Source organism: Homalodisca vitripennis, chromosome 1 (assembly GCF_021130785.1).
Source record: "Homalodisca vitripennis isolate AUS2020 chromosome 1, UT_GWSS_2.1, whole genome shotgun sequence".
Classification (NCBI taxonomy): Eukaryota; Metazoa; Arthropoda; class Insecta; order Hemiptera; family Cicadellidae; genus Homalodisca; species Homalodisca vitripennis.
The window spans coordinates 185105403-185117902 of NC_060207.1; the positions used below are offsets into that span (position 1 = coordinate 185105403).

Sequence of the window (12500 nt, forward strand, 5' to 3'; positions counted from 1 at the left end):
AACCAGTTTTGACTACGATACCACTGTTCTCTTTTCCTACTAATAACGGCTATGTAATTTTAGAAATAATTTAATAAGAGTCAAGATAATTAAGAATACTGTTAAAATTACAAGGTAACTTCTTTAAGAAATATTGAATTCAAGATTAAAGGAGAATTATTTTAAATAAAGCAACACAATACAATAAGTCTGTTGGACAGTATTTTAACACAAGTCACAGACATAAAAAATAGCAAACACTAATTAAAGCTACACACTATTACAGCAATAATCAGATAATTAAAATTGTCTATAAACACACCACAATAAACGATTATAAGATTATTCTCTAAATACAAATTAACTTATTGTGAAACAAAAACAACAATATTGAATATTAGAACATGCCTTGGGCTAGAATATCTGAATCAACATTTGAGCTACAATGTAGAAATAATTGCATAAACGTACTGTAAGTTTGTTTTAAATCCAAGTATAAAATGCATATTAATTATTTTAAATGTTTGATAATTGAAATTCAGGACGCCACTGCTTGAACTATCGCTGTTAGTTAATAATACCGAAGATTGTCAGGACATTTTTCTGAGCTTGGTACTTCAGTAGTCCATATGTTCCAAGAACTTGCCAGAACTTCTCCTGAATCTCTTATGTTATTGAGGATGTTCAACAATACGTTACAGTTTTTTGGGTAGTACTGATCTACAAAGAAAAAAAGCATTAAAACCAAACTTCTTCATATGAACTCAAAAATAGTGAAATGTTTAACATTTTTAAGATGTAAAACCTTAAATTCCACTTAACTTTTTCCATACAAAATGTTAGTCTGACAAATGGATGGTCTGATACCAAAGTAAACCAACTCCATATTTTTAATTTTTCAGTACGAACAATAATAGATTTTCAATGTTTGATGCTAAATAGCACTTTGAAATTGAAAAACATATTGTTGTTTGTGATAATCTGAAAAGTTTACACTAATTGTATCTTCATAATTACTGAAAAAAATTAATATAAAACTCTGCAAGGGATGAAAATATTTTTTCAAAATTTTTTTGTACTGACAATGGTTCAGTCTGGTTCATGAAACTTACCATTGCACCCTGGGTGCTTCAGTGAACCAATATTTATATGTAAAATAAGTTACTTAAAATATTTTTCTTTTCATCTTTAAAATTACTGAATTGTATCTAAAATGTTCTAAGGTGGATTTTACTTCTAAATTAGGGAGGAATAATAAGTTCATTACTGATTTTTCATTCTGATTTTATTATTTAAAAAGTGAGAAGACCAAACAAACACAGTATTACAAAATTAAAAACAGGTCAAATTTAATAAAACTTATAGATTATCAACCAATTCTTCATCGTTGATTTCACTGGTAGTTATTTCCTGTTTCTGGAACAAGTCTTCATAAAATCCATGGTGAATCGGTGGCACAAGTTCTAACATTGATTTTAAGTCAGCCTTTTTTTTCAGAAGAAAGAGGTTTGCCGTTAGGATTCTTTGTGACTAAAGGAAGATGGTGAAGAGGAACTTGAGTCTTACTGGGTTCAGACCTCTTGGTTTCAAGGGTTTTTGATTTCTTTTTTTTGGAGCCGTTTACTGAGACTGATTGAGTGGTACTCAACATCACTATTGTGTGTGTACTTATAATACATGACATAAGGATGACTTTGTCTTACACATAAACTTCTGATCTTTAACCATTCAACTTTCTCTCCGTCACACTCTTTTCTGTTTGTAAGAGCTGCGCAAAACTTGATCAGTAGTTATCAAATCTGTTTCCTTTATAGTAATGACTTCAAATGCTTGCTTCTTTGACCTACATCCCTTTATTATTTCAGCAAGCTGTTGTGGGACATAAATGTATTCGTGTCTTCTCATGCTTTTTTTCTATGTGACCAAAATCCGTGTCGTTTGGCAAAAAAAACTGTGGCCTGGTATGGGAAATTTTTGCTCAATTTCTTTAATGTTGTTTAAAGGGTTTTTGCACTAGTCGCATGAGTAGGGGATACCATTTTGAAATTCCTATTCTGGCCACCATATGAGTCGCACCACAACACAATCTTTTCTTTTGTAGGATGGTCAGAAATGTATTTCAAAAGGCAGGATCCAATTTTCATCTGGTCCCTTCCTCCTCTTGACATTCATTCCAAAGGTGCATTGTTCCTTTTGACGAGGCACAGTCATGAACGCCTAAATTATAAACGGACAATTGCCTCTTATAATATGCTATTCCTGTAGGGAACCTTTGGCAATGAGAATGTCTTCTGTAAATCAAAAGTTAAAACGGTGGCATTCGCCGTTTTTAGCAAATTGCATGTCCCGCTTCATTTCATCTCTTGCTGCATTTACTTTTCTATGGTGAAGCTCAGTATTGGCCAACACTTGATTGAGTTTCAATTTTTTTTCTGCAGAGTCTAGTTTCACTCTCAATCGCTTCTCTTCTGGACATTATATGAATCGCACACTTTACAGGTGTCCTTATGAGGTGTCTTAAAAAACCTAAATTGAAGTCTTTGTAAAAGATTTTTTCATACATTGACTGAGACACAGTCTGATCTTTAACATTATCAGCTTCCATTTTTTGGGCATATAACCTATACATTAGACTTAAATTTTTAATTCAGCCCCTAAATACTTTTTGTTTGGATTATCTTTGCGACTGTAATGGCTAGTGTAGGCAGGAAAAGATGATATATGATTTTTAACAGAGTTAATTCGTTCATCTGATAGTTTGTTATGAGGCGTATGTTTACCTCTTTTGTCTACAAACCTCACCACGACTAACTTTCATCAGTGAGCGATGAATCTTCGCGCTATCTATTTTAAGTGTTTTTTATAAACATACTTTTACAAATCCTGACATCAATATTTTGACATGGCAAATAATAGTAACGAGAGAATTCTCTCTTTGAAATCATCAGAACCCTTTTTTTCAAAAGCATTTCGAACTTTAACAGACCTACCAATAATAGCAGTCTGTGTATCAAATGACCCTGAATTCCAAAAGAGATCAAAAAACTTTTTTCCTTTCATCAATATTAACTTTTTCAGCGCATTTCATTCTACATTTACAGTCAAACGGTTCAAATATTTTACTTGCAACAGGATTACCACTAGTACTCTCATAAGCTTTTCCTGAGTTTCGATTTATCTTTCTAATATTTTTTTTTTCCACTTAGCTGGATCTCCGTAGTTTCTCTTTCTTCTCTTCTTCTCGGGTGGGTTTTCTTCTGTTGCTACGCGAGTGTTTCCTGTCTCATTTCTGATCCATCTGCCCCAACATCTTTTCCATCCTTCTTCTTCTTCTTCTTCCTTTTTTGCTTAGAACCACATGGGACATCATCTGCAACATTAATGCCAATATAAAGCATGTACAAAGCCAACAATATAAAATAGTCCTATTTTATTAAAGTATGGTGGTTAAAAGGATTACTGTAGTAATAATGTAACCAATATATACACACACAAAAAACAAAATAAGGTTTGTTTTATTAAAAAATGAATTAATTAATCTATTATCATTGTCTATAAGCTTTATAAAAATCCAGGGGCAAACAAACAATCAGCATTTTTACAATCTCGTCTGCCAGAATGAACTAACATCATTTAAATATCTGAACACTGTATGCCAGAGTGAACTAACTCCAAAATCCCAGTTATGACAAACAGATAGTATATCGTTGCATTGCAGATATCTGTTAACAACACTATTGAAAGGCTACAACATTAATATGTTACACAAAAACACAACCACAACAGCTGATATTATGGAGGGAATAGTTAGTTCACTTTGGCATAAGATGAAATGCTAATGTACACTAACCTATTGCATATAATTGAAATGACCTTAGATAATTTAGTAAATGTGAATATAACCTTCACTACTATCTTCAGCATGTTGAGTGTGGGATGTACTCGTCGCCAGAATCTTCAAATAAGTCGGATAAACTGAGAGTTTAACTCACTATTTATTAAAGAAGAGGATGCACCATGAACCAACTCTAATGCGTCAGCCATGTTTTTCAGGAGTTAGTTCAGTCTGCCACACAAACAAAATCAAAATTCCCCCGTATGGTAAAACAGAAAAAATAAAATTTCCCTCACAAACTCAGCTATTTAATATGGTTCTCTCTGGCATGTGAATGTATTGTATTTTATAAAGTAAGAAATGACAATACCGGAAAAACATTGAAATTGAGTTGGTTCAGTTTGGCATCAGACCATCCAAATTTAACCCTCTGACACAAAATCCAACCTCTGATCCATTAGATGTTGTGATAAACTGTGATTTCATGCCACATAATTTCGTGCATTCAAATTTGGTATTTTATCTTCCACTAAAATTTGGTGTTACTTTTTTATGTTAATAATTTTCATAGAGACAATAGCACAAATAAACTTATTAGTTAATCCAATATAAATACTATACCGTTTAGACTATGCACACTTTTATCAAATAATTTTTTATAATAATGCTTTCTGAAAGGAAATGTTGAATATTTGTTATTCTCTTACCATTACATATGTAACACTACATACTCGTATCCATTATAATCCTATAATGAAAAAATGCGGTCCAAATACAAAATTAATAAAGATTTGTATTCACATTTGTTTAACAAGTACTGTACATAATTAAAAATGTTCTAAATTTGTCTATGGATACTTAGCATTATTGTAAATAACATAGTAACATATAAATATGGAATGAGAAATAGGTTCATGGTTTAGAAAAATTACTTCTGACACTTGTTTTTTCTCAAGTATTCTGTTTTGCCTGAATAATAATATTTATCTTTAAAAAAAGGAAGTTTTTGAATTTTTCCAAAAAGTACACAATTAAAGAAGGCTATTCAAAATCATATTAATAAATGGTTATTAGTGTTATAAATTGACTGAATAATTAAATGTAAATAAGAGACGGTGTAAACATAAATTTGTATATGTTATTTTCATAACAGGTTCTATATTAAAACAACAAAAACAGCTTTATTATATAAAATATATAACAGTATCCTGAAAAATAAGATCTAGTTGAAAATAGAATTTCCCTTAAATATAATACTAATAAAAGTTGTTATCTTAACGTTTAACAATCGGCATTGGTCACGTTATGGTGCTCTTAAAGTTATAATTTTGAACTTATAATTTTGTAAACCACTATTTAAAACTGTAATATTAACACCGGTTTCATTGGACGGATTTTGTTCATTTACCCCGGCCGGCGCCTGTCGTTGAAAGACGCAAACCACCGGACTGTCGAGGGTGGTGTTGCCACGATCGTGCTTGGCCCACTCGTACCCTGGACTGCAAGAAACCCTAATAAATGTTGCTTTATTATATCTGGAAATTTCTAATGAGAGCTTTGGACCTACAGTGACAAGTTTAAAAATGAATTATGTGCTATGAAGGTGGTTTCAAATAATACATTTTTATCTTACATTTGATAGCAAAAAGTCAAAGCATATAAGTTTTGAACAAGTTATTGACGATGCTGCCCAAAAACGAGCTAGAAGAAAACCACTACATAATAATTAAGCTACAGGTAGGTAAATCTTTTAAGTTAAAAAGAGATTTTTTTAATTCAATTTTTTTATTTTCAACTGTAATTAGTGTTATCTATAATCTTGTAACCTACACATAAATAGGTACCTATATTTTAAAAATCTTGATTTTTATTTCCACGTTTAATTGTGCAAACTCTAGAGCTTACAGTAAAGCGATGTCATTATATAATATATAGAAAACCACAGTGTAAAACATGTTTTAAATGTATTTTAAGCCATAGCTTGGCCTCTTACGTGTGACATGTAAATTAATGTATGTGTTACTGCACAGGACTGGTTAGAGGACGATAGGAAGGGTGGGTAGTAATTGGGGGGGGGGGGCAGTGAATGACTAATGGCACAGGGGCGCACAATTGTTAAATAAAGGCATAATAACATTTATGACAAATTTTAAATTATTGTACTGTATTTATTGTATTGTATTGCTTGAACTGCTGTTGAAAGAATAAGTATAGTGTGTATGTTGTGTTATAATAAATTTTATTGTTAGGTTAGTATTGTTTATTAAATAAGTTTATTACTAGAGTTTTTTTAATACCATATGTATTTAAAAATCACTCGTCAATAAAAGCCATTTTTATTTGTTTATAAATGCAAAAGTTATTGCTATTGAGATATTCTTACTTTTGTACAAAGTTTCATTAAAATAAATATAATTTTATAACTACAATTCACATCTTGTAGCCTGTCAGGTAATGATGAAACAAATTATTTTAAATTAGCTATACTAGCAACAATTTTAATTGCAGCCCCATAAAACAATGTTAAACCTCATGCACTTTTAAGATATTATTTTTATTTATATAATTATGGAAGATATCTCATTTTAAAGATGTTAAGAAATGTAGGCTTTTTGTTTATTAGCTACTGAAGAATAAAATTGACTTACATAAAATATATTGTACTATACTTACTTTCTTAGGTTTGGTATTCTATTACCATCTCTATGTATAATTATTCCTCCCTTGTGAACAACACCTATTTTATTCTTTGGAACAACTGCTTCCAGTGGTGACAATGCCTTGGGAGATTTAGGTGACTTGACAACCTTTTTAGGTGTTGATACAAGCGCTTGTTTATATTTTGGGCTGAGCAGACTACTTGTAGGTGTTGATTTAGGTGGACATTTGTTAATTTTTGAGGTTGGTTTAGGTCTGACAGGAGTCGAGGGTTGATATTTCACCACATTCTGAGAGTGGACACCTTTGCAGAGAGGAAGTGATGGTTTCTTGACTGGAGTTGGCATGATTAATTGTTATCACAAAACGTTTAAAAGCACTGCACCAACCCCTAAAACAGTAAATAAACATAGTGCACAAGCTTTATAGTGACTATTCAAATGTAATTCAAGTACACTGAATAGATCATATACCCACATCTTCAGGAAGCATAAATAACTGTTTAAATATATAAAATAAACAATAAAGAACGATATAACCATAAAATGCTAATACACAACCAGAAAACATTGACTCGGCTGTAATATCATTATTGGCACATACACAAATTTCTAAACAATGTATACAACATATTTAATTTAAGCCAATTGGGTATTTAGATATAAACATTAACCTGTGGATTTGGTCAAGATTTCAAAACTTCAATTCATTTAAATTTTCTTCGGAATAAAGGAAAAATTTATTAATTCCTTTAATTTTGTTTTTTAATTCTGCTCACACGCATGTTCGGCCAATGGTTCCTCCTTATCTTTATGAAATATATCAAATGTGTGGCCTGTCTCATGACTCTGAGAAGTATAAGATGTTTTCCAACGTATTGCTTATTATAAAATTACAATTAATTTGATAAATTACATATATGTCTGTATAAATTATACATTGCCAGTTGGTTAGCATACCAGTTAAAGCCTCCATGATTTATATCCAAGGGAATGAACTTCCTCCATCAACGCTTTTTCACAATCCTCTACCGTACTTTAGTAGGTTTAAAATGTGATTATGATTTTTAAACTGTATAAGAACTGGCTGTAGTGAAACAAACCTGAGTTTCATCACATAGGAACAATGATAAACCTAAAACACTTCTATGGTATTATGTTTGTGTTATGGCATTGAGAATAATGTATTGTTTTAGTTATGTAATTAATACAAATCCACACACTGAATATTTCTTGCAAAGTGTTTTACTTATGAATTTATAAACAATACAATGAGGACAATTTTCAGATATTTATAAATAACCATAATAATCATTGAGGAAAGTAGAAGTGTTTGGATGCTTCTTGATTACATCCTTACCTCCAATAATTCTAAGGAATTTCCTGTAAAGCTAGCTCTGGTATAAGCAATAAAATAAAATTAAATTAAACTTGCAACTTATTTATAAAAACAAGGTATGATGTTTTTATGAATATAAATTTTATGAGTATGATGCTACACGAGTGTCGCATCGCGTAACAGACTTAACTAAGGTTGTTTGCAAAATGTCAAAACCATAATCCTCATTTCAATCGCTAAGTGTCCTACAGACAAATAGACAGACATACAATTATGCAGGAAAGAAATGTTTACATCCCTCCGCAGACAAAAGATAAATTGTGTCAGCCTACTGAGTAATAGGCATCAATCACGCTCTGCCAAATTCCATGCCAATGGTTGGGCATGCATTATCATATACATGTGTACATAGGTATTGTGTTGTACTTGGATTGTAAATAAAATAGAAGGAAAAAAACTCATTGTCTGAGAACTTATCAGAAGACACAGTAACTGAACTGAATGTGTCTCCAATATATACTGGTACATATCATACTAACTGGTAACCAATAAGAGATAACATGACAATACCAGCCATTGGTACTCCCAGAACATCCTACTGGGCTTTGGTCAGACAAAAACCTAATAAATGCTATGTTATTCGTGATTATTGATGATTGTTGATTCATGTAATAATTTGTTTTATGAAGTGATGTCATAATTTCTCAAAATTACTAGTGAGTGAAATGTTTTATCTGCCTACAATAACTTTAAATGTAACTTAAACTGTAAGGGTTTTATAAAACAATTCAAACTTTAATTGGCCACCATATTTGATAGAGTAACATTAGAGACCTCTAGTTTATGCCATTCTTCTTCTTTTCATAAAACATTTAAAATGAAATGTCACCTGCTAGGAGTTCTTTTAAAAAAATATTTGCTTACCCCTAAAATACCTTATGTAGGGGGAGTCATAAATTTTCATTCATTAAAAAACTCCTTAGTTGGTCATATAAACATCCTCCAAATTAAATCACTCCATCTCTATTTATAAAAAAATTATTGGGGGGAGGGGGACTTTCAAGACACCTGTCCCCCCTGTTCCCTGACCCTTTTCCTGTAATTATAGTAACTGTAATTTTGAGTCTTCTTAAAATAGGCAAGATATTCCATGAATTAAAAATCAATGTTAGGAAAGTGTTAGTTGCATTTTGGAAAGAAACTGTCAACTGCCAGATATTAATCGACATTACTTATATTCAAGTGTATTAATTCAAATGTTTAAAATATTATATTTTTTTAATTTTATTGATTTCAATGAATACCAATGGATCTATGGGTTGTTTCTAAAATAGATTAATTTGTAAGGAGAATAAATAATTATAAATTCTCTTCAATTAAACTACGTATAGCATTGCATAATATTTAATTTATACATTTTTATAATGATTTATGCAAATGTACTAATATATTGAAGCTTCATGAACATAAGCCTGTAAATGTGGTAATATAGAAGATAGATGAAATTGTATTTCATTAAGAATTAATTAAATACACTATTGGTAAACAAATCAAAGGTTTCCATTAAAATAATAAGTATGTTTTATAATTTTGTTAAACATTCTGTATATTGCATAAGACTTTCGTTTGGTCCTGCATATAGGTCAGATGAGGGTCCACTACCTATTACAATACATACACAGAGTTTTGAAAATCCCTATGACAATAGAAAATAATTAAAATCCATGAGTTTGCCTCAACCTGTGCTGTATGTGTGCTGTGGGTGATTCCGATAAAAGTGCAGATTTTTTTAAGGGTTGAGAGAGGATGTGAATGCAAACATTTTTGTCCAGTACACATGGGGTCACACATATTTCGTTTCCAAGAAAATTGAGAATTTGTGAAATGCCTCCTTGTAGGTAACATCATAAATTTAGTTCTACAACAATGAAATGTATGTAAATCAGTGAAGAAAAATGAGTAATGGACTTGTAAAAATCTACATTTTATGGCAATAAAACTTTTCTCAAATGATGTACAAAATAAATTTGATTAAAATTTAATTATTAAAAGTCTTTTTATTTTTTATCAATTCCTTCTGTATATTAAAATCATTGTCCAACAAAAAGATAAGGATTAAATAATTCTAATTATAAAGTTTTAAATTTAGATTTTGTAGGACAGTAAATTTTAACTCTAATAGGCCTACATATTGTGGCTTGCTTTGATTTAACAAAATTGAACACAATATAATTAAGAAAAACTGTAGCTCTATATAACTTTGCATATTTTAAAATACAATAATAAAATTTATGTTAATGGGGGTTTTAAATAATTAAATTGGTGTAAAACGAATTTTAAGTAAAACCTTTCCTAGCTAGAAAAAAATTAATTTTAATTTTAGATCAAGACACAACTACGCAGATTCATCATAGAGTCCAACAGGTTAAATCTCTAGGCATATAATGTGACTAAAAGCTGTTACATTTACTAGGGAGTAAAACAATAAGAAATCTCCACTGGCTTCATCTAAAGGTGACTACTCATCACAGCAAGGCCAAAAAATATCAAAATTTTAATTAATTTGAAATTTGGCTCATTCTACTAAGTGATAAACTAAAGGCTTGATTTCATGCTGTGGTAGTGTGGAAATGCCCTCTTAAGTCCTAATACATCTTTAGTAAGTGTACTTTAAGGACAATGTTTTTATGATGTACTGCATTTGTTCAAACATTTCAACTAAAACATGTTGGTATAGATAATTTATTTACATACCGGTGAGAGTTTAGTTGTTTGTGCATTGGATTTTGAATAATTTTAGAATAATATGATTGTTTTAACACCCACTAAATATGTAGACTATAAGTTACAATGTAAGTTAATTTATTAAGTTAAATAGTTTAACTTACCTTTAGCAGAGTTTTATCTAAACTGATGCTCCTGTGACAACTTGTGGTAACTTGCCCTGTTGTTATCAGTGTTATCAGATGTATCGATGTGCAGTATAATCTATATCGATGTCTGTGAGTTCATATCCATTACAAATAATTAATTTTGAGTTGAGCCTACTAAACAGCCTTCCGGGTCTGGAGATAAGTACCTTATCTAATCTCTTCAATGCCTTACCTAATCTCACACGTCATACTGTCCTACCATATCAGTCAGGAAGTACATTTAATTAGGCCAAAAGCCACGTCATGAGCCCGTGAATTATGAAAATAACGCTTTTGAGTTGAACCAAGTATAATAATACAATTTTACAAATCAGGGAACTGTTGCTTTATTATATCTGGAATTTTCTCAAGAGAGCTTTGGACCTACAATGACTAATGAATTAATTGTTTACTATGAAGGTGGTTTCACATAATACATTATTTAACTTACATTTGATAACAAACAATTAAAACATTTAAGTTTTGAACAAGTAATTGACGATGCTGCCCTAAAACGAGCTAGAAGAAAACCAGTCCAGTTTGTGAGTCCACTTCATAATATTTTAGTGGCAACTTCTTAACTTCTTACGAGGCTACAGCCTGAAACGCGTCCGACTCACGGGTTTCTTATGCCGAGGTATTAAAAAGATATCGTATTTACCTAAGTCACTACAACAAGATTTTTGAGATCTCAATTACAGTTGTGGGAAAAAACTTAAAAAACGACTGTATGATTTTTTTTTAACCATATCCCTGAATATTAAATGCCTTAAGAATTTATGGAAATAGTTTAACCCTTAAAGGAAGCATTATTTAATTACGAAGATTCACTTTTAGGTTTTATAGATGCCTTGATTGAAAATGGACTATATCACTAAATTGAAAATTGTTGAGGTAGAAAACTTTTATTCTGTACATACTGGACGGCCAAATCAGTCTTGGGGAGTAAATTTGGAAGTTCATAGGTGTCAGCAAGAACTCGTAAGTGTCATATCCTGCAGAATCGTGACGTCACTCACTCCTCTTTAGTGTTAAGTGTGACATATAACCTCAACTCTTGATTGGATAAGGTTATGCCTATCCATTATTATAATCTGATTTCTAATAAGGTCAATTTGAACAACAGTGTCCGTGACCTACAAGTTCGTACCTGTTGAAAGTTGTAAAACTGTTTATTTGTTTTTACTACACAATACATTTTTATTTGTTCATTAGAAAGAAATGGTGAAGAATAAAAATCTTATTCGTTAAAGCAATCGACAATATCGTAAATGTTACTGTTTACTCAACGTCGCTGATCAACGTTGTGGGTCTTCAGAAGACCTCGCAGACAGATCAGGTAACTTATTACGACATATGCCACTTCATTTGAAGCCGTAACACTAATAGAGCACTGCACTGGGTTAGTTATTGACTCAACTTATTGAGTTAGGTTAGTTCTTTCACTCAAAGGGTTGGAAAATTTCATCTCTATCTGTCTGTCCGCGAATCTCTATACCTCGAAAACGAACTGTACTACAAACTTGAAATTTTGCATGATTCTTCATTTCTATACAAGTAGTGGTGGTGCATGTCACTCCAAACAATTTAACTGAGCGTTGGCGAATAGTATTATTTTGGCCTTTTGGGTAAGCACGATGGCAACAGGAAAATAGCAGAATAAATAAATAGCAGAGTAAAAAAAAAAAAAAAAAAACTAAGTGCAATGTATAAAAGATTTTAACTCTGTGATATTTTTATTCATAGTACATAAGAAAAAAAATAATTCAGTAGTGGTC

General features: G+C 31.1%; 1 protein-coding gene across 1 annotated transcript; it reads right to left on the minus strand.

Moving 5' to 3' along the window:
* Nucleotides 1-188: 188 nt before the first annotated feature.
* On the minus strand, nucleotides 189-10852 carry LOC124352884. The gene is made up of 3 exons (XM_046802604.1): nucleotides 10699-10852; nucleotides 6488-6863; nucleotides 189-699 (listed from the first exon to the last, which is right to left on the minus strand). The coding sequence occupies exons 2-3, from the start codon at nucleotides 6817-6819 to the stop codon at nucleotides 675-677; spliced, it is 357 nt and encodes a 118-aa protein (XP_046658560.1). The 5' UTR covers nucleotides 6820-6863; nucleotides 10699-10852; the 3' UTR covers nucleotides 189-674.
* Between the last annotated feature and the right edge of the window lie 1648 nt (nucleotides 10853-12500).